This window comes from Cheilinus undulatus, linkage group 9, assembly GCF_018320785.1.
Source record: "Cheilinus undulatus linkage group 9, ASM1832078v1, whole genome shotgun sequence".
Classification (NCBI taxonomy): Eukaryota; Metazoa; Chordata; class Actinopteri; order Labriformes; family Labridae; genus Cheilinus; species Cheilinus undulatus.
This window is the reverse complement of record NC_054873.1, coordinates 21052637-21075697: the sequence shown is the minus strand read 5'-3', so window position 1 is coordinate 21075697 and position 23061 is coordinate 21052637. Positions and strand designations below refer to the sequence as shown.

Sequence of the window (23061 nt, the reverse complement as noted above, 5' to 3'; positions counted from 1 at the left end):
CAGAGGAGGAGGAGGAGGACCCTGCATCCTGGTGATGCTGCATCCTCACACGGCCTCATTACTCAACAGCTAAATAATGTATTTAAATGTGGAGAACACCACGTTGTTTGTTCTTCATGCACAGAAGCAGAAAATAATAAACATGTATTTTTATGTTTAAAGCAAAAATAGCCCCACGTTAAATAGCTGCTATGTGTAGAGAATTTTATTGGCATACAATGCCTTTAAAAAATACTCAACCCTTTGGAAGTTTAACCCTTTCACTGATTGTAAAAAATCAATCATGGTCAATGTTATTTGGCTTTTTTGACACATTTGAAAACATATTTCAATAAGTAGTGTCAATTACACAAAAATATGTTGTGGTAAAATAAGTGACTGCATAAATATCTATCCTCTTTTAAGTGACTGACCTAATTCAACAGAGATTCAGCCAGTTGGTGCTAGTAGTATCACCTGAGTGCAGTGAATGTCTCAAGTGACACCTGTGTCTCGATGGTCCAGTCAGTGATTAATCAGTATTCCTGGCTACCATTAAACCATGAAGACAAAAGAACACTCCAAGCAACTCAGAGAAAAGGTTATTGAAAATTGTAAGTCAGGGGATGTATACAAAAAAATTCCAAGGCACTTAAAATTCCCTGGAATTCAGTTAAATCCACCATCAAAAAATGGAAGGATAGGGTTTAAATCTGCATAGATCAGGCCATCCTCACAAACTGAGCGACTGCACAAGAAGAGACCAGTGAGAACACCAAGACACCTACTCTGAACGAGTTACAAGCTTCAAAGTTTTATGGGAGAGTGTTTATTTTATTTCATGATTTTAAAGCTGAGGACATTTACACAGTAAAACTGTGTGCAAGTGTATTTGTCTTATTTCTTTAAAAAAAAATCCTCTACAAGTCTTTTAATTCTTTTGAGAGTCTTTTGGTAGGGGGACACAGCACTCTTTTTACTTGAAAGCAGAAGAGAGGTAAGAGATACTGTGAGTAGAGAGTTTGGAGCAACATGTGGCAAAAGGCGAGAGTCTGATTAGAACCTGAGGCCATAGCAACGAGGATTAAAATCTCTTCAAATAAGGAGCACAAGATAACCTTGGCTATGCAAAACCCAGACTGGACAATATTTTTACTTATCTAAAAGCAGCCATATTTTCTTTGTATTCATAGAGGGTTTATATAGACTTGTCAAGTGAATTTTGCTGAAAATAAGTATAGTTAGATCATTTTTGACAAGGAAGTAGACAAATATGCTTTCCTAGATTTGAGCTTTTGCTTTTATTTTTTTTCTTTTTGGAAAGTGTAGTTCTGGACACCTCATTGTTCAGCAGGGCCAAAACACACTAGGGCTGCTGATAGTTTGAAATTGAATAAAATTACAAAATTATTTATTCTTAAGCAATTTATCGTAAAGTAATTTTTGGGTTTCCAACATGACTATTCTGTGTAACCAACAGGTCCAGAACTCAACAGAATTTCAGGTTCTAAAATCAAACAGACTAATTCTTCAGTGAGTAATGGTTGCAACTCTTTTCAAACAACTGAAACATTTAAAAATATAAAATTTGAAAATGTAAACAAATATGAAATATGAAATATGGACATATAAAATCTACAATTTTTATTATATTAGTACTGTGTTAAAAGTGTTTACATATTTATATGTACAATGAAGTACAGCCACAGGCGTGTTCGCTGTGATTCAGTCATGAGTAGTGAAATGTTTAAAGGCTGGTTCAGATCCTGGTGAGGAACTCTAGATGGAGGCTGTTGGGGACCTGCAGTAGCTCCAAAGCCTGTGACGACAGGCAGAAAGGAAATGTGACCTGGAAGCGATAGTCAGAGTCCAGCATCAGTTGTGACGAGCTTTCACGATGGTGTAGATACGACTGCAAAGAGGAACAGGTTATTACGTGAGTGAAGAGCAAGAATAAAAGGAGAGTAATGTTCAAAGGCATGTCCAGGTTGATTTCATTAAAATGTGAGGACAAACAACAACTCTCACCTGAACTTTACGAACAAAGGAAGATGATACCCTCTTCTCAAAATCATCGATGGGTGTGTAGGAGTTTAAAATCTTGACAATCTACAAATAAGAATAGGACTTTTGTTTATTCTTTATTAGATGCAGTTTATATAGACAAACTTTATTAACTTGGTTAATTTACTAGTAGTTTTGGTTTTGTTTTTACTCTTGAATGCATCTTTAATTTTAATAATTTTTATTTGAATACTGTGCCAAGCTCAATGTTATAAAAATGGTGCTTTCTTGCCTTTACTCCCTGACAAACTTACCATTAACCTTGTGTTCATACTCTATCTTTCTAAAGACTTCTTGAGTTTTAAAATCTTGAAAAGGACAGCACAGAATGTCCAGATGTTTGAGATGTTTGAAAAAGATGATGTGAAATGAAACAAGTACCTGAACAGTGTTAAGTTCAGTGCATTTGTCAGCGATCTCTTTGGCGTCGTCATCAGTGGACTTATTGACCTGCAGCAGCCAAGCGGCCTGAGACAGTGGCCTCAAAGTGTCTATTGCGTTTGAACTTTGCAGTTCCTTCTCCTTCAGCCACTCCTCCAAGTAACTGATATTACACCTAAACCAACAAAGAAGCTTTATGCTAATAACTGGCTACATAAAGATGACTTAATTGTCATAAATAAACAACCACAGACCTGATCTGCATCCCCTTCCTGCATGAACACATGTCCTTGCGGAGCATCATGTTGTTCAGGGTGGTGGCACCAACCAGAAAGAAGAGCTGCTTGACGATCTGTCTGACTAGGCCCTGCTCCATGTCGTGCTGGCTCATCATGAAAAGGAAGGTGCTGAGCTGCTGGATGATGGAGGAGATGGTGTAGGTATCTGAGTCTTCATAGAAGCTGTTTGAACGCTTCCTGAAGCCCGTCGGCTTCATGCTGGAAATCCCCTGCAGGCTCTCGTGCTCCAACATACCCGGTACTGAAGAAAAAGAAATGTTAAGAAGCGCCCTTTACATGAAGGCTTATTCAGACAACTGCATGTGATGATAATGAGCTGTGTGAAATACCAATGGCAGGATTAAGGCTTTTTTCCATGACTGATATAAGCTGATGGTAGATGTGGATGGCCAGGTCACTGAGGATCTGCCTGTGCTCTGACAAATCAAAATTCTGCAGGCAGTTCTTTTTCTGACGAGGAGTGCTCTGCTTCATGTATTCCTTTTGTGAACAGAAAACAAGAAAACATCCCATCCAAGCTTTATCAAAAAACAAAATCATGGACGGCCTGAGCTGGCATAATTCAGTGCATTTTATTTGACTCCTTTTCCTGTGATAACAAGAAATTTTCAGCTGTTTTTGCTAAATTTGGATTTATTGAGGCCATAAAATAAATATAAAAATGCTAGTTTCATCATCATAATGAGTTAATTTCTCAAGATATAAAGGAAAAAAACTAAAATAAAGCCAGTATTGCAGAAAGATCCACATTTTTATCTCAAACTAATGAGATGTAGGTTGAGATTTCTAAAAACAACTTGAAATTTACTTGAAATCATGGTGAAAATTAGCTGGGTATATTTGGATTCAGTCCTTTATTTTAACTTATTCATTTCCTAAGACAAATACAGGGCAAAGTTTGCTACCATCTGTGTAATTACAATGATATTTGAAAATTTATTAATGCTTTTATTTTTGATAGAATTGGTAGTTCTTGGCAAAAAGTGACACGCATAAAGATGAGCAAGTTATACAGGATGGATGAGCCCTGAGAGAGTTGATTTTTTTAACCAGTAACCAAAGGAATTACCAAAGAGAACACAATTGATCACTTTCTGAAAGCAAAATGATTTTTTAAACACAAAAGGCTGCATTTTGATTGATCATTGACAATTTGTTTAGATCCTGGATACGATCCACTCTCCCCCTGTGCCTAGCAGTTAGTTTGTTTAGTTCGTTTTTATGTAAGCTGACAAGGTCAGATTGCCACCATACCAGCTAAATCAAATGTAAAGCTTTACTAAAAGCGGTATAAATGGAGGTAATTCTCACCTCCTCCCCGCTGTACTGCTTCAGACAGTTGAGAAGTTGATATGTGTTTGAGAGCCAGAATGACAGCAATTCCAGGTCTTTGTGGTAACTCTGAAACAGAATATTAGTCACATTTTAAAATTGCTTTTAGAAACAAAATTCTTCTCACTGCTTTACTTTAGAAATTACTCTTTTTATTCAACATGTAAATTTGACCTCTGCTGTCTGCTTATCATTTTCAGGATGTTGACAGCTGATGCACCTGATCATCATAAAGCAAAAGCAGAGGAAAACTGTGGTGTTTTACTAATCTATAACATGGAGACCATTCTGGGGATGTGAAGGATTTGTTGTAGTTCTGAAAACTGAAAAAATGAAAGCTAAGTACATTCAGTCTGTTCTGCTTCATCTGTTTACCTGACATTTTTGTTGTGGTTATTATATTCCAAGTCTTTTGTTCCCTTCACTAAAATGGTTTTCATAAATGTCTAGGCAAGCTTCCTTCATTAATGTGCAACTCCACTCCCCCATTCCCTGACCCCCTTTACAGTATGACTCGAGTAGATACTCACTGCTCAGATCCACCAAGCTCTGCCACTTTCTTGTTATTTTTAATTGGCCAGTCTATTGAAGAAAAAAAAACTTTACTCCATAAGGTGCAGTTACTAAATAGCCAACCCCCATTGTCATTTTATGGCTGAATTTCACACAGTGAGGGGAAAGCTTTTAAAAGCGGCCTTTCTGCTTCATACTCCAGGCAGGCCCAGAATGCTTTGTGAGTAGCTTGCAGCATCAACCAAGAAGACCAATATTCACAGCTTTTCACCCTTATAATGTGAAATTCATTCATGAAAAGAAAACAGTATTTCTCTGTTTAGAAAAAAACATCTTATGGAGTGAAGGTTTTTTTGTTGTTGTTGAACAGATTTCTAAATTCAAAAACAAGACATAAGTAACTACATGGGTCGAGCTGAGCATTGCAACTCTATTGATCATCTTTTGTTATTGTTTTGACAGAGAGCCCCCTGGCAGCAGAATTTAAATACTGTGCATTTTAACTTTGCCCAATAAAATGAAAAGTTGCAAACAAAAAAAAAATACAAAAACAAAAAAAATGACCAAACTGTTGGTTATGTGTCCAGCATTTTCTCACTAATGTCAGACACTGTTCATAATATTTGTAAGGTTAAAAACATCTGGTGGGTCAAATGCCACATACTAGTATGTTGCCCTTGGTTAAAGCATTATTTGTCCTCATGTATCTTCTGTTTTGGAGCTCCATTGGGCATGTTTATCACCAAATTACTCAGATTAGGTAAGGGTGAACTTCTAGATGTGAAGCTCTGAGCCTCTATAATCACTCTGCTTGTATTGCAATAAATTGACGATTGAGCTTGGATTGTATTATTCCTCCTTCAGTTGAATAAATACCAGCCTCACTGAAGCTCAACTTGTGGCCAAATACTTTTGTCCAAATACTGTGAATCAGTAAAGAAGCCTTTCTACTCATAGCTTTGAGTTGTGTTCTTTTTTAATTCAGAAATGTTAAGATTAAAAACAATGTGACTGAACTTTAACCTCACCAAGATGACTTTTTTGACACCCCCGATGACTTCATTCATCAGAGACTTGAGTTTGGCTTCATCATTCAGGTAATCTACATGTCGAATGCACATGAAGAGGATGTAAGCTGGCAGCCTGGGCATCATATTTATCGCCACACCTTTGGGCTTCAGATCTGGGACAAGACAGTAAAGAAAGAAAGGTTCATTAAATTATCAATAAATACAGATGCTTCCTCAAACAAAAAAAGGTTTTGGTGATGGTATAGAGAGAAAGAATACCCAAAATGATGTTCTTAATGAGCCTGTCTTCATCCTCTCGTTTGTACTCCAACATCCCAAGGAAATCTTTTGGGATGGCAGGTGCAGACGTTTGCTTCGCTATGTGAGAAACATGAAAACTGTGAAAAGGTCTGATCTTTAATTATTGTAAATGCATAAAGATCTTTGGTAGCTACCTTTCTGCGATGCTTCAAGGCTCTTTACTTGAGTCTGTAGTTTCTTTATCAACCTGTCTTTGTGGTCGAGCATCTCCTCAAAGTCCTAAAAGAAAAGTAGAATTTGTTACTTTATTTAATGCACACAAAGAAAGACATCTTTCACCCATCAACACAGACAAACACCATATTCTCCGCTGTGAGCCGTGAAATCTCCTGTCTCAGCTTGCTCTTGGCCTCGCTTTCCATCATCTGCAGTCTCTTCAAGTGATCACTCTCCTCCTCCAACTCCTCCACGCGTTCTTGAAGCTCCCTCTTCCGTTCTTCCAGCTCATCAGCTTTCTCTTCAAAGTGCCTGAAAGAGCAGCAAAAATCAGACGGGCTCAGGAATTATCATCACTTCTTCAATCAGGAAACCCAGACTCCAATATGAGTCATTTTACCTGCGCTGTGAGCTCTCATCTTCAATCTTCTTTTGGAGGACGTTTGTGATCTCCTCTGTTTTTTCTGTTGACATGGAATAAAAATGTAAGCAAAATACCAATCCTCATAAGAGGTGCATGGTTGAATAATTTGAATAAGTTATGGACCTGCTAGTTCTTGTCTCTGCTCCTCCACGTGAGCCTCCAGTTCTTGTTTTTGTCTCTGGAGGTCTGAAACCTGCAGCTTCAGCTCTGGTATGACCTGTGAATCAAATTGTGTTACTTTCCATAAACTGCCAATCCTGTATGGCAAAAACAGATCTTGGCAAGTGTACTGCCAAATTTCTGATCAAAAATATCGCAATATGCTTACATAACTTTTATTAGTCAGACCAGGAAAACATCTCATTTTGAGATAGGAAAAGCCAAAAATAAGAGCTGCATTGCTTGTAATTACTTAATATATAAGATAATGAACCAGAAAAATTTTACTTGTTTAATGAAATGTCTATTTAAATCAAAAAAGTCATATTAAGACACTTAACTGGTAAAATTTGGTTGTCGCATTGGCATTTATTAGTCCATTACAGGGAATTGTGGGCTTACCTTTTGCTCCCTACTTCTTAAAATGATATGTTTGCCTTAACTTGTCTGGTGAATGGGGCTTACATTAAGTGGATTGGGACATTTTGACTTGAAATAAACTTAAACACTAGTCAAGATTTGAATTTTTACACTTCAGAAAGTGAAATATGAAACAAAGAAAGCAGTTGCTCACTGAGTTCTCACTGCTGAGTCTGGAAACCTCTTGGCGAATCGTTTCATTGACATTGCTTTTCTCCTGAAACAGATTTTGTAACTTGCTGTTTTCATTTTGAAGGTGATCCACTTTCAGCTTTAAGCCTTCCACTTGGGTCTCGTGTTTTTCCTTCTGTTCCTTCTGGTGGGATTCAAGAATCCTGCAATACCCCAACAGACAGAATTAAATATACTTGTATTACTAAAAGAACTGGAAAATGCCTGTATAAATGAGAATATTGTTTAAGAGCATCAGTTAAAATAGACCTGGTAGCTTTCTGTAGACCATCAAAGGCTGCCAGCATATTGTCAACGTCACAGATCTTCTCCGAGTCATCGGGACTTAGCCTTCAAAGAAAAACTGAGACTCAATGTCTCACTTACAGGTTGTTTATACCTTGCATTAACATCCATTTTGGGCATTCGCTAAATGAGTGTTAATCCTTAATGCTTGGTGTGGTTGATATTTTATAGTTCAGACTACATATGGAAGTGGTCTGGGACGCCTACATCCAGATTGAACTGGTTGTGTAGATGCAGATCATACTGGCATTGATCTTCAACGAGGTAATCAGTAGTAACCTGCAAAAGCATGGTTTACTTACAGTGTATTCATAAAGTATTCAGACCCCCTTCACTTCTTTCAGCTTTGTTATGTTGCAGCCTGATGCTACAGTCGTTTCAATTTATTTGTTCCTCTCAATCTACACTCAGTACCTCATCATGACAAGGTGGAAGCAGAATTCAATAAATCTTTGCAGATTTATTAAAAATAAAAAACAGAAATGTCACATTGACATAAGCATTCAGACCCTTTGCATGCAGATGTTTCTAAACCTTGACTGGATTCCACCTGTGGTAAATTTAACTAATATGATGACATAATTTGGAAAGATGCACACCTCTCTATAGAAGGCCTCTCAGCTGACAATGCATATCAGGGCAAAACACAACCAATGAGGTCAAAGGACCTGCATGCAGAGCTAAGAGACAGGATTGTTGAAAGGCACAGATCTGGGGAAGGCTATAAAAAAATTCTCCTGCACTGAACTTTCCCTCCAAGGTGACCAAGAACCCGATGGTCCCGCTGACTGAGCTCCAGAGATCTCATGTGGAGATGGGACAAAGTTCCAGAAGAACAACCATCACTGCAGCCCTCCACCGATCTGGGCTAAAAGGCAAAGTAGCTAGACAGAAGCCTCTCCTCAGTGCAAAACATATGAAAGCCCACTTGGAGCTGTAAACTAACAGGCTTAAAGGCCTCTTTAACAGCTTTTCCCCTTGTTTTGTCACAGTGATAGGAAACAGTGATACATTATTTGTGGTTGTGAGTGGCTGGTTAGATTAAATGACAACTCAGTTAAATATGAGTGACACACATGGCTGTATGATGTAAATAGACCACAGTAAGCTTGAGAGCCATGGAAATGATGTAAGGGCTGTTGTTTCTATAAGAGACGGGGGAATGAGCTTGGTGTCCTAAACCAAAAGTGAATGTTGATACAAGATGTAAATAGGGTCTAAGAGTTAAAAATTTGAGAAAAAGCTGAAGAATATATGTATTACCCCAAAAGAACCTCCTCTTCAACAACACCACCGAGGAGCTGTCTTGTGATATCATTCATTTTCACTGCAAAGAAATATTCAGGCATCATCAGCAAAAGACTGTATTTCCCACGCATTATTTCCACACGTGAAGGCAGTACCTCTTGCTTGTTCTGACTGCTGCTTCATCTTTCGGTCCATGGTATTTCTCTGGTTCTGCAGGTTATTGAGGTCTCGCCGGAGCTCAGGGATGGCTTTGACGTGTTTAGTGAGCTGGATGACCTGTTCCTGCAGGTCTCCGTTCACCTGCCCTGCCTCCTCGATCTCCCTCTGCAGACCAACTCGCTCCTCTTTAAGTCTCTTTATCTCCTCTTTCAGAATTTCTATCTCTTTGTCATGGTCCTCCTTCTGGATCTCTATGTTGTTCTCTGCAATCCTGTCAAGAAGAATCTCATCAATCAAGCTCTGGATTTTCTTCATTTAAATAATGAAATTAGATAGCATGTTTTTATGACTTACTTTCTAAGCCTTGTTTCATATTCCTTCTCCTCCAGAAGACTGCTCTTGATTTGATCGAAGTTCTCTGTAAGAGTGTAAAAACTAGTCACCAATGTGGGAAAAATTACAGTAAAAGTGTCAAAATACAGCAAGAATCTTGACTGAAGTTACCTTTGGCCTCAGTGGTGGCAGCTTCAAACTTTTTCTCTAAGTTTTGCTTTTCGACTTTCTGTGCATCCAAGTCCTTCTGAAGCTGTTTGATCGTCTACAGCAGGAATTTAGATTTCTAAAAGTCAGACTCACAATCAAACAAAGACAAGCAGTGAATTTTAAGAATCACTTTTACCAGACTAGCTTCTTCTTTCGATTTCTTCTCCCTTGCCTCCACAGATGTCTTCAGGTGAATGGATTTTTCCAACTGTATCTCCAGACCCTGAAGCTTGTCCATGTTTTGTGAGTTCAAGGTGGCCAAGGTTGTCAGTCTCTCCACCAATCCACGGTTCTCCTTGCTCTGTGATGACACAGGGACTTGGTTATATTCTCTACTTAAAAGCCACAGCTGAATTAACTCAGGAAGTGTCCTCACCTGCTCTTCTATTTTCTTTCTGAGCTGCTGCACCCTGTAGGAGAGCTGCACATTAATCACCAGGCGACGCATGGTTTGAAAACGCCGACGTGCCAGCCATGCTCGGGCGTACTTCTGCAGAACAAGGGCTTTCTGCTCTTTCATCATCTGGCAAATATGACAGAGATGGCAGGATAGCTTCAACATGTGGCAAAATATCCAACCTAAAGCCTCTTTAAGGAACTTTCAGCTTGTTGTAATAAATAAAAAATTAATACGGATGCCTGATGATCATAAAGAACCAGACTGTTTATTCCTATTTAGTTATCATATTGTCTGTCATCCCCATGAATCAGATAGGGCAATGAAAAGCACACTCCGAAAGAAATACCTTGGAAATTTTGCCACTTTTAAAGTCTTATTTTGCAACTTTCAGAGCAGATTTTCAGGCCAAAATAAATGTCCTCTTTAGACCCACATTCATCATCCTTCAGCTCTGCCCCTCTTGTCTTGTTTTACTAGCAAGTGTCTGAGAGATGGAGAGCAGCAGACAAATACTGAATATCTGAAAACAAAACTAGTTCAAAGAGGAAGAATGTCAGATTTGGTTTGGCTGTTATGTGTCAGTCTTTTTAGGCCAACGAAAGGCTTTTTGGGTCTGCTGATTCTCTTTCGGTTGTACTCTAGTCTGTTATTATGCCTGAAGTCACAGCATCCCAGAGAGGGTGTGGTATGTGGGGGGTGGAGAGCTGCTATGATTCCATTTATGACATTTTAGAAACCACATGCTTTTGATGACACAATATCTGTTATTTTTAAATTTGATTGTATCAGAAATACCAAAGTTTTAAAGAAAAAACATATAATATACATTTGAATTTCTACCCAAAGATACTGTGAGCGGAGAGAAATAGCATAGCATGATGGGCAATCAAATGAGAGCAGAAAAGCCATGTGCACAGACTTCAGGATGTCAGGAAACAAAGCAGAAGAAACTGAGACAACTTTTAGGGAAATGATAAAATCACTGCAAAAAAAAGTATCAGAAATTGGCAGAAAAAGTGGTGAAAAAAAGTTAAAAGTGATGAGTATTGGCAAAAAAGTGTCAAAAGCTAGTTGAAAGCGGCAAAAAATTGGTTAAGAGAGGCAAAAAGGTGTTGGGTTATAAGAGGCAAACAAGGAGAAGTGTGTCAAAAATGCAAAACAAAGCCAGAAACAAAGCCAGAAAGAGGCAGAACTGGGCAGGAAACTGTTGTGACAAAGGGTTAAAAATCAGCACATTTAAATATTTGGTACAATTAGAACCCAACAAAAGTTTGATCTTTTCTTTTTACTTCAAAATGAGGTAGCTGCTAGAAAGTACGCCAGCACCAGTGCTACTAATTCAATACATATATTGATATTATCAATAAATCACAGCTGGGACAGGCCCATTTAGTGATTTTTTTCAGGGGGGCTATCAAATCCTGTGGGCAGGCCTGTTGGTAAGTACCTGAATATAAGTACTTGTAAATGTACTTGGTCTGAAAAAGTGGTATTGGTGCAGCTCTAATTACGAATGGTGCTGGTTAGTCCTCTGAGATTCATTGTAAGTTGAATATATATTACACAGATGGATGAAATGTTATTTCATTTATTTCATTTAATGTTTATCTGTATAGGGATAAGAATGAAGCAAGTAAACCGTTGCCACACACTACAGCATTTGTAGCTTGAGCTAATTTGCAATGCCCATCCCTAGCTTGGCTTTTAAAATACATAAAATATTGGTCACAGAGGTGCTAAAAGTAAAATAAAGTTAAAGTTCCTAACAGGAGTTTTAATTTAACTAGAAATCACGAATGAATGAAATCTGTGACAGACCTTCTTGTACTGTCTGCGGGCCATCCATCCTCGTGTGAAAGCCTGGATGGTAATGGATGCCACGCGGACCACCATGTAGATCTGCCTCATGCGGTAACCTCTCCAGTGTCTCTGGATCACCAGTGCAGCCCAGCCCTGCTTAAGTGTTGTAGCACTCACTGTTTTGCTGAAATAAAAACATACATGTTCATATACACAACTGAATATTTTCATCCATGTATGGTATAGAAATATATACAAGAATACAGGAGAACAGAGGTGTAACTCTCACCGGATTGACCTCTGTCCTCGGATGTACTGTTGGAGGATAATAGCCGCCTCTCTCATGCGCAGGTACTTCCTTCTCTGGCTCCAACCGCGGACGTGTTTCTGGATGGTCACACATGCACCTCTCAGGCGGTCCAGACGTAGTTTTTCCAGATATGCTACCTGACCAGCTCGGAAGAAGATCTTTGTACGGCCAAACTTGTACTGGTTTGGGTCCTAGAGGTCAAATATTGGGAATGAAGAGAACGCAAACATGTAAAAAGAGGTCATAGCATAACAGCACATAACAAGTCCTAACAACACAACACTAGTGTCATAGGAACAAAATTTTGCATTGTCTTTGACTATTTCTGGATCTTTTTTATCTTGTTTTCCTTTATCTATTTTTTATAAACAAATGGTGTATATTCATTCCTAGTTTTTAGTCACCATGTTTTTGATGGCTAATTTTTATCTTATTTCACAAAGGATTATCCTTTTACTCTTGAGTACTGTTGTCACTCTATTACGTCTTGTCCTGTGCTGTTTGTTTGTTTAGAAACTGGTTCACAGGTTAGAAACTCATTCACAGCAAAACAGAACTGCTTAAAGGTACAAATAGTGACCTAACCTAGTACATAATAACACATAATAATTATGTATTTAAAGCTGGCTAACCTGAATAAGCCTCTGCAGGACAGTCTTGCAGGTCTGCTTCTTGTCACTGAGGTCGGCCTCCTGAGGCAACATCAGGATACTGTATCGGCTGTAAAACTCGTTGTATGTCCACCTGTTAACAAAGCCGTGTCAGCATTAAACAATAAGCGTACAGTAATGGCAGAAGTACATCGTCTTTGAGAGAATAACCTGGATGGATAGCTTTGTGCACTGATACGAATAGTTTCAAGGACTCCACAGGCTCGCAGCTGCTGCACCACTCTCCTCGAGTCGTATCTTCAAAAAAATAAATAAATAAGTAAAATTGAAAAAGTCTCTTGTTCAGAAGACAAAAACATAAATATTTCATTGACCACATAGTAGCTAATGTCAAACACACTTTTGACATAATTACTCACTCAAATGCAAGCTTTTCATCATTGGGCTTAATGCAGCGCACATAGTGAGGGGTGGTTGCGTTCAGTGTTTCCATCAGTAAAGAGAGAGAGCTGCAGAACTAAAGCCAACATTATGATGAAGGAGGAAATGCAACGATATTATTAAATTCTTTGCACACTGGTAAAAACTGACTATTATGGAAAATACAGCGAATGGCTTCAGTCCCTAGTGATCAGTAACAGCAAGTAAACATTTCCACCTTATCTCCCACAGAGGCCCGGAGCTGTTTATTGGCTGCCTTCACTCCGGGCCTGGCAGGCCTCACTTTGATACCTTTGCTGTTCGCAGCATGAAGCTCCTCCTCTTGGAAAAAGTTAGCCAGAAAGGGAAACTGATAAGAGATGGAAAACAGGAAAAATGAGTAGAAAAAAGATCAAGTATGGATAAGTTTTTATAAAGGACACTCATTATCAGCTTTGATTGTTATGAAATTTAAAATGTGGCCTTTGATTACCTTACTGGCTCTCATAATATCCACCAGTTCTTCATACAGAGTGTCTCTGTTCTTTTCAAGGAAACCTTTGCACTGATATTCCACCTATTAATGGGGAAAAATATTATTTAAAACAGCGTGTATCAGCATTAAAAGCTGGTATTAGTTTAAGTAATGGGTTTCTACAGCCAGACAGCACCTTGTCTGCAAAGTGCTGAATCACGAAGGCCTCGTTTGATAATCTGGGCTTCTCAAACAGAGGATTAGCTTCTAGGTAGTTGAACAGCTTCTGCAGCCAGCTTTGATCAGTGCCTTTAGGAAACTGTAAAGAAAACAGACATTGTAAAAGATGTATTAAAGTAATGCAATCAAAGGCTGAGTTAAGGAGCATTATTACACAGACGTGTTTAATAATTTACTCTGACTGGTCAGTTTAATGTGGGCAAAAGAGAAAGTAGAGGTGGAAACATGCAAAATTATTCCAGAAAAATCTACCCAACTGAGGATAGAGCATGACATGAACATAGCAGAATGTGATTTAGGTTGTGGTGGTGTTTAGTAACACAAGACTTTGTTGTTTTAACAGATCGGCAATAACTGTTTGCATGATCACTTTAATCCAATAACTGAATGATCATGTAATGTCAAAAACCTGATTCAGTGTGTTTACATGCACTTCAGTAATACTTTATTGGAAGAAAACCTTGCTTACATTATTCAGTCAATTTGAATGAAATGAATTTATCACAGAAGTACAGAGCCTAACAGCAAAAATGCTCCTGCATGTTTTCTCCCATGCAGCTTCTCCACCTTCTGGCACACTAATGCAGCAGGTCAGTCCTGAGTCATTATCTGACCTGCTGACAACAGAAGCATCAGCCCTTTAGTGTCGGACACAGATTTCCAGCAACCAAATCTGTTCTGTGCTTCTTGTATACCCCACCTCAGCCATTTTTATAGACACTTTACGTTTTTCATCTTTTCTATATTTCCAAGGCTGCTTCTTGCACGGTCACTCAGTTTGTGATGATGACCTGATCTAGGCAGATTTACACGTGATATATTCCTTTCATATCTTGATGATGGATATAACTGAACTTTGGGGAATGTTCGGTGCTTTGGAATTGTATCAATCCTGACTTATACTTTCAGTAACCTTTTCTCTGGATTGCTTGTTAGTTCTTTTGTCTTCATGGTGTAATGGTAGCCAGGAATACTAATTAACCAGTGACTGGACCATCCAGACACATGTGTCTTCATACTACAAGTACTTGACACACATTCACATATTTTTGTTTAACTGACATTAATTTGTAGATATCAGTTTTCACTTTGACATTAAAGAGTATTTTTGTCTTTTTAATGTTTCATTTTTTGTCAAAAAAAGCCAAATTATATCAACCATGATTGATACATAAAATCAATAAAGGGGTAAAACATCCAAGGGGATGAATATTTTTGCAGGCACCGTATATTCTGTATAATAATCAGTTATTAGTGTGCTTGTAAAATTATTTAAAGTGCTGCTAAATGTCCAGATTAATATGAGTCATGAAGCCAGTTAGCTTATGAAGGTTACAGATTCAACTGTTGCTATGGACACAACTAGACTGTCACGGACTATTTATTAGAGGAAGGAATAAATTACTTCCAAGTAAAAATAAAAAATCCAAATCAGGCTTTTTTTTTTTTTTTTCAAATGACAGATATCCTGAAAGAGGGGAAATGTAAAGTGGGCGAACTCTCCGACTCACCCTGCCAAGTTTCCATTCAACCATATCAACCTGGTCACTTTACATTATCCCTTAAGAAGAAAACTTAAAGATACAAAATTAATGTTCTTTCGGTTACCAAGCATTCTTCATCAAGCAAGTCCAGGATCCCCATCTTTGCTTCAATCAGATCAATGACGGGTTGGTTGTCATAGAAATCTATCAGCGTCCATGGGATGTCCTCCCTCATGTACTCCTCTTGCTCCAGTTTGAACACATGCTGATTGAAAGTGGGACATTAAAAGCAAAATAACCCTCTGTGCTAAGAAAGAGGTGCATTTAGTGAGTTGAAATGATCTGTCATGATAGGGGTACCTACCAAATTGAACTGCTGCTGAAGCTTTTCATTTGCATAGTTTATACAGAACTGTTCAAAACTGTTGATGTCAAATGTTTCAAAGCTGAGGAAAAAATAAATATCTCATTAGAACTGGCAGTTACAGACATACATTTTCAAGCAGCTGAGAAAGAGAAGTGTGACATCCATGTTACCCATAGATGTCCAGAACACCGATGAAAGCATGCTGCTTTCCTGGAACCTGTAGTGCAGTGTTTATTCTTGTGATAATACAGTCGAACAGATGGGCATAGATCTGCTTGGCGAGAGCATCTCTGGCATTCACTGCCTTCTCTATGGGTAACGGCTTCACCACCGTCTCAGCCACCAGCACGATCCTCCGATGGCACAGCCATCGCACCAACCCCTCTGTGCTAACACCCAGCAGCTCACAAAACACTGCCAGGTGTGGATCGTTGAGCTGAAAGACACACAAAATGAACCAGAATAAAGTTTAAAGTTCTAATCCTCAAATTAATTCAGGGTTTAGAGAGTTGAGACTCACTGGAACAGATGATTTGTCGCCACCGGAGCTCTTGATTTCCACATTTCCCAGGTGCAGAATGGCTGCCAAAACTTTGAAAACAGCTGATTGAAAGTCCTCCTTCAGCCCTAAGAAAAACAAAGAGAGGATGCTGATTTCAGAGCTCAAACCTTTCAAGTAATAATCTGACAGCTGAAGTAGTTTTTACCCAGAAGTGAGAAGGTCCGCCGAGTCTCCTCCATTTCTTTCTTGTCATCAATACCTTCAATAGTGATGTCACCACCCATACAGGTGTACACGAACTTATCTGCACTCACTACACATAAAAGTATTACATATTTTGTTATCAGACATGAAATGTATGGGTGTTTAAAATCAATCAAACCAACAACTACAATGAAACACTCACACAGACTCAGACTCTTAAACTCTGGCAGCTGCGCACAGGAGCACATCTGGTAGAATATGTGATAGTTTCTCTCATTGTCTGCCTGATTTAAATAAGAGTGTTAATATTATGAAGCAAAGATTATAAAATAACACAAGGGCATCATCTTTTCGTACACTACCTGAAACACAACTCTGGATTTCTCTAAGAGGTACGTCCTCATGTTTGCTCCAATGATTCGGAACTTCCTGTCAAAGCTGATCTCTGTGTATTTCCCAAAACGGCTGCTGTTGTCATTTCTGGTGGTCTTTGCATTCCCAATTGCCTAAGAGAAAACCACATAAGGTCAGCAGGTAGAAGGGTAGAAGTCTCCAGGGGCTAAACATGATGTTTATGAAAAGAAAGGATGGAAATGGAGGATGATGCAACAGTGTGACACTACTGGATGGTTTCACAAAACTAATAGATATGTGTACCAGGCATATTGTATCAACCATTACATCTTTAGTTTTCTATGGTAAGTGCCACATCTTTAAATCTATTAAATTGAATTTAAATTTGTCGAACTATATGCATAGTTTTGTTTATAACAATGCGTACTGGATTCAATGAAATTAGTTTAAAAGCAATTACTTCATAGTAGCATAAATGTGAATGAGGGTGCAGCAAGCTTTATGCTATAAAGGAGGAGGCTGGGGTGGAGGCTAAGCTTTGCCAGCAGTAGTGTGGTGCATCAGCATTAATGCAAGCAGGGATTAGCAAGAAGTATGTCATATCTAAATGCATTGCTACATTGAAAGAGCTGTAATTGGCTGTGGGAGCTGGGAGGCAATAATTGGGATCAACTGACTGTCAGCTGGGCGAATCACGACCGTGTCCTGCATGAACTAAAGCTAAGCTTCATTCTTAGAGTTATAACAAACGATACTAGGTATCTTAATATAACTGGTGTATAAAATCTTAAGCCTCCTAGCACTGACACATCAAGCATTTCTATAGTTTAAAGAAAGAAATTTACTCCTCAACAGGGCTCTTGGTCCAGTAGAATCATACCTCTGTTATGGGATTGGACGCCAGGACTTTGTCTTCAACTCGAGTTTTACTCCCAGATTTGCTTACAACAGCAAAGTACCTCATAGCGTATCGAGCGGACACTGTTTTTCCGGCTCCAGACTCCCCACTGACAATGATCGACTGGTTCTTGTGGTTTCTGAGAGATAAAACAGGGTGTGTAGAGTTATAACATCTTTACATATTCTGATTTATGTTGATGATTTCAGCTTTTATCTACCTGGCCATCTGTTTGTAAGCCTCCTCTGCCACTGCAAATATATGAGGGTCCATGTCCCCCATGTTCTGGCCTGAGTAGGCATGAATGATTGCATCTCCATAGATATGAATCTGTTTGTATGGATTTACAGCCACTAGGATGATTCCTAAAAATAGCATAAGATGAGCCAAGAAGTTGCAAATACCTCAATGCTTCAAAACAGATAGATGATCAGAGATTTGTTTCAGTACCACAGTAGGTATAGATGATTCTGGACTCCACAAATCGCACTTTAAGATTGTGCAGGACTGCAGGTTCATGCAGGTAGCTGAGAGCTGTGAGGTCATTCTCCCCAACCAAAATGTCTGGGTTACGGAGAGGAGGGAGCTGAGGTTTAGATGGGTCCACAGGGTGGTTGTACTCCTGCACAGTGACACACGCAGGTTTAAGGTTGTCAAAAATTTCAATAGATTTACAGTTTTCATGTCATAATATAAATACCTTCCAATACAAAAAAACCCCAGTACAATATTACTTATAATGATTAATAGGATCAAAAAGTACAAAAGTTCGGCGCGCCGTTAGTCGAGTGGTTAAGGCGCATGCCATATACGCAGGCGACCCAGGTTCGAATCCGGCCCGTGGCACTATTTCCTGCATGTCTCTCCCCGCTCTCTCCCCTGTTTCCAACTCTATCCACTGTCCTATCAAATAAAGGCAAAAAGGCCAAAAATAAATCCTTAAAAAAAAAAAAAAAAAAAAAAGTACAAAAGTTCAAATAAAAACTTTGCATCTTCAGTTATATTTTAAACCAAAAGCAGTGGCAACCTAAGGGTAGTCCGCAATGTTGCCAATCTATTTGAGCAATTAAGACAGTGTGAGAAGGTTTACCTGAACCTTTTAGGTATTAAAACAAAAAAATTTAGCAAAAATTGGGTGCCAAAGTGTCAATGTGATTTCAGACCTGAACTGTTTAATTTTCCTAGAATCCAATCAAATTGAGAAAATCCCAACCATCAATTGTGACAAACCTGTAAAGCAGTTGTTCTCAACTGGTGGGTCAGGACCCAAAAGTGAGTGGCAGAGCTGTTTCAGGTGGGCTGTGAATGAGTGCCTTTTAGAAAAAAGTGGCAAAAAGTCCATTGCATATGGAAGCCCTTAGCCGACATACATCCAAACACCTTATAATACTTAGTTTTCCTGGGATAATTTGTAAAGTCTGGTAATTTTTTCAAGATTTCTTCTTTTCTATCTTCTTCTCTCAGGATGTCACAGCTGGTTTTTCTCAAGACATCAAGGTAATTCATGTGAAATGGACAAAATTGCCATGCTTTCTATATTGGAAAAATGGGTAAAATAATATGAATTAATGCCTTTCTGTAACAATGCACTTTTAAAGCATTAATGTTTGCTCCTGTCTCTTTGTTGTATGTTTTTTTTTTCCATCTAAAAGGGTTCCTACACACTTTAAAACATCAAAATCAAAACTTTTTAAGACCTGACCTGGGCAAACAGTCACACCACTTATTGCAGGAAATGGTCAAAATTGAAAGGCATGCAAGATTTTTTTCAGTACACTGGACACAGGCAGAATTAGCAGATTAAATATACTGTTTATGAAACGTCAAATGGTACAGGACAGAAAATATTTGGGTCATAAATGCCAAAATTTGCTGTCTTTTGCACATTAAGTGCATATATTCATTCAATGTACAGCATAGTGATTTTTTATCATGATGATACTATTTAGCAGAATTTCTATGATGATTTGAAACAACACAAAAACAACATTTAAATCGAATAAATTTTGATGGACAGTGAAGACTGGATAAAGGCATGTCTTAGTCAAAGTGCTGGCAAAAATTTAAGACCTCTCACTGGTAAAAACAAGACTTTAAAAAAACTTTTAATGGCCTTAAATTTCATAAATCTGATTTAAGACTTTTTAAGAATTCAGGGATACATCAGAACCTTGATCTAAGGTCCAAACATCAACATTTTCATTAAAGATAATAATAAATGTAAGCAGTTGAAAATGTTTGTGTAAAAGTTTCCCAAAAGGAGGTGGTGGTAAGTCCTGATGTTCCATCAGTTGAGAACCACTGCTTTAAAGAAATATAAAAGGTCAGGTGCTTCTTCCCACCATCATAAATCCTCTGCTGGTTTTATTAGTCACTTTTTACTTACTGTGCCATCTTCAAGAACCAGTTCAAGCACATTATCCCCAACGTGAAAGTCTGTCCTGATCTCAGCTGATCTCCAAACTTGCTCTGCATCTGGGATCCACACTCTGTTGTACTAAAGGACAAAATCGTAATAGTGACATGATGAAAAGTTATTCAAACTTACTGTAGTGCCTACTGTACTGCAGTTAAATATAGCGGATGAATATATATCTTTTAACTCGTGACATTAACTCAAAAAACTAGAATAACTTTAAATCGAGTTTTCTTAATAGTTTGTGTATGTTTGTCTCTTCTACGAATGAATTAAAAAGTTTAGTAGGGATATATTGGGGCTAGTGCAGCCCCCTCTACATCTCTAGCTAGCCCGAGTCCTGACTAAGTTTCCATATGTCTCTGTAAAACTACATTCAAATTAAACTATCCGGATATCAGTGAAAAGCTGCGCGTTTTTCTCTTACCTGGGTGTACAGTTCAAACAAAGCCATCTTCATTCATTGCTGTTGGTACGTCTCCAGTCAGTATATTTAATTATCACCTGGTGTATCACTGGACTGTCCCGGTTTCCAACGAATTTCCTCCCTGCCCCTCAAAACTTTGGCAGGGTAAAGTTAGACGTGGGGAAACACCATTTCCGGTTTGAATTTCGAAATAAAACTTTCTGGGTTGTAATATTTGTCGAGGCTTACCAAGTATTTATCTAAAATATTCGTGTGTGCCTCTGTTATTTTCATGTATAGCCTTTTATGCACAAGCCTGAAACATCATTTATGGGTAATCTACCCAGGTTTTATCGGTCTCAGCCAGGCTTGTTTACACTTGTCCCTCACAGCAGGACGTTTTCCTGTCTAAATAGAGAGGTGGGGGAGGGGAAATACCAGGGGCTGGCATGGAAATGTCAGGGGAAAGACTGCGTGAAAAACGCTGTACTTTGGGCGCTGGTTTAGCTCGGTGGGTAGAGAAGGTGCCCATCTACACAGGATAAAGTCCTCAATGCATGACAGCAGTGCTTCCCACTGGTGGGCTGCAAGAGGTAACTAAATTAATAAAACAATAAGAAATACATACTTAATTCACGTTTTGAATAATGCTTAAACACTTGTTTATATGTTATTATTTTAAGTCTCAGATGTAACAAAACACAGCCAAAAGTTTTGAATAATGTCATTACTGGTGCCATGGTTTAACTGATGTGGGATTAACTTCTACTATGCCAATTGCTTCCTGATTTTAAGAAGAAATAAGTGTCTTTGGAGACATTAATGCTGCTTGGGAAGAGTTTGCTGGGCCATAAGGCAAATTTATAGTGATAAATACTGGAGAATGTGGGTGACAGAGGCCTGATAAAAACAAAATAAATGGCAGTGACTCAAATGAACTTTGTGACAATGTATTTGAAAACAAAGCAAAATAAATCCTCAAAATAAGGGAACTCTCGCCCCCAAAAATGTAAAACAATGTTAAAAAGTCATAATGCATATTGCATGCTTGACAGCGTATTTTCATTCTTACTTGTGGCTTTCTGGATTGAAGACTCCAAAAGTTTGGGGGGCGGGAGGTTGGTAATACTTCACTTATCTTCAATGTAGGGGCCACAATAGATGTCCTCAGAGAATATTTGAAAGAGTTGAACATTCACATATTCATGTAAACATTTGACTACAGCCTCTTTTATTCTGAATAAACAAATGCATTGCGACTCTTTAATCCAATCAAAATTATTTCCTTTTTTCTGCTCTTTCCTCACTTCCACAGTAGGTCCATTTTCTATGACCTAGGACCACTAGACATTGGTCTGGACGCCTTTGAGCCGACGCTTGAAAGAAAAAAAAACGCCCTGGCGCTTTTATTTTGAAAACCCATCACTCACACTCCAGGTTTGTCTCGTGGCTTCTTGGATGACTTGTTATACACCTGCTGCGGACTTTGACTTGTCTGACTCCGCCCTCCCCGTCTTGTGACAGCGGGTTTATGAAGCATGAAGGGTGTGCTCGTTTGATTAAGGATTGTGACAACAAAAGAAACCGGATACAGATTCCAGAGAGCTCTCCATATGTGACCGCATTCCAGCCGCATCCAAGTAAAATCAAATTTAAATCATTTTCAAATTAATTCTACCATCTCGGTTTCAACAAGGAAGCGCATCACTTAAATTTACAACTTGAGCTTTGAGTCCACAGATTAATCATTCACAGTTTTTAGATATTTTCATATTATTTGCAAATCCAACGCCATGTGACATATTAGGTGGCATACATAAGTTAGTTACAGTTCTATTTATAGCCTTTATTTTCTATTGGTCTGCTTAAAGGATCTGTAAGTTTTTGGACGTTTTATACGTGAATTTTTTTTATAAACTCTGTCAAGTTTTAGGCTAGTATCTCTTCCCCTAGTTTTTAAAACCCCTGTGTTTCCCAAAAGTGCTTTTTGAAAATCATTTCGTATTTCACAAGTTCCAATTAATCAATCTGACTGGAAAAAAAAGGCATTTAGTGATTGGTGGTATAAAGAACAATATAACTTGGATTTAACACATTATGTATCACTCAGCAAGGTGAACTGAATATTGCCAGTGGCATTAACATTACTGCACTGTTTGTTTTTATTAATCAGTCTGATATCTCAGAATTCTTTTTCTCTATATTAACGGTTTTGCATACAAATAAGAGAATTTAAAACAAAGTAGCTGGTCTGTGGTAACCATGAATAAAAACCATAAACAAGAGTGAAGAAGAATATTTGTGTTTCTGAGCAATAGAACAGTCTTAGTTTTGGACTATTTGGTTTTAAGTTAGTGAGCCAAAAACACATTTTGTTGATTATTAGTTCTTACAGGCAGTGTTAATTTCATTGACTAAAACTATGGCTAAAAATATTCGGCGAAGATCTTTGATGACTAAAACTGACAAAAAGTAAGTTTAGTTTTGCCCCAGAGGACTAAAAACAGACCAAAATGTATTATAGTTTTTGTCAGACATTCAAAATCCATTATGTTTCTTCACTGTGGGTAAATCTGTACAACAAACAATGCATCTGTATCTCTCCTGACTCTCAGCGGTGGAAAGCAGGGACCCCAGGTTTGGTAGGGTGCGTAGAACACACTACCATGAATTGTTGCCAGATTCAGGC

At 38.4% G+C, this 23061-nt stretch overlaps 1 protein-coding gene across 2 annotated transcripts; it reads right to left on the bottom strand.

Moving 5' to 3' along the window:
- Window positions 1–1608: 1608 nt before the first annotated feature.
- Window positions 1609–20518, bottom strand: myo5c (myosin VC). 2 transcript variants are annotated; one of them, XM_041796693.1, is made up of 40 exons: window positions 20394–20518; window positions 19937–20047; window positions 18001–18172; window positions 17771–17915; window positions 17533–17689; window positions 16661–16804; window positions 16501–16582; window positions 16300–16407; window positions 16113–16219; window positions 15763–16028; window positions 15590–15671; window positions 15350–15490; window positions 13698–13820; window positions 13520–13603; window positions 13265–13396; window positions 13026–13123; window positions 12817–12903; window positions 12628–12739; window positions 11975–12186; window positions 11704–11869; window positions 9862–10008; window positions 9622–9786; window positions 9447–9540; window positions 9297–9360; window positions 8939–9213; window positions 8799–8862; window positions 7500–7580; window positions 7213–7393; window positions 6603–6696; window positions 6456–6519; window positions 6199–6367; window positions 6034–6118; window positions 5858–5956; window positions 5597–5751; window positions 4035–4124; window positions 3053–3203; window positions 2679–2964; window positions 2425–2599; window positions 2008–2088; window positions 1609–1891 (listed from the first exon to the last, which is right to left on the bottom strand). In XM_041796693.1, exons 1-40 carry the CDS (start codon window positions 20424–20426, stop codon window positions 1739–1741), a joined length of 5235 nt encoding a protein of 1744 aa, XP_041652627.1. In that variant the 5' UTR covers window positions 20427–20518; the 3' UTR covers window positions 1609–1738. The 2 variants fall into 2 exon arrangements, with proteins under 2 accessions (XP_041652627.1, XP_041652628.1); XM_041796694.1 differs by lacking the exons at window positions 16501–16582; window positions 17533–17689; window positions 17771–17915; ... (1 more) ...; window positions 19937–20047; window positions 20394–20518 and having other exon boundaries at window positions 16661–16764.
- Window positions 20519–23061: the final 2543 nt, after the last annotated feature.

What these genes read in the sequence shown, in the direction of transcription:
- myo5c (XM_041796693.1), bottom strand. Translation starts at nt 20,426, where the DNA reads ATGAAGATGGCTTTGTTTGAACTGTACACCCAG. An exon ending in GCTTACAAACAGATGGCCAG is followed by an intron (nt 17,690 to 17,770) that starts GTAGATAAAAGC and finishes TTTATCTCTCAG; the next exon opens with AAACCACAAGAACCAGTCGA. An exon ending in CGAGGACAGAGGTCAATCCG is followed by an intron (nt 11,870 to 11,974) that starts GTGAGAGTTACA and finishes TTTTTATTTCAG; the next exon opens with CAAAACAGTGAGTGCTACAA.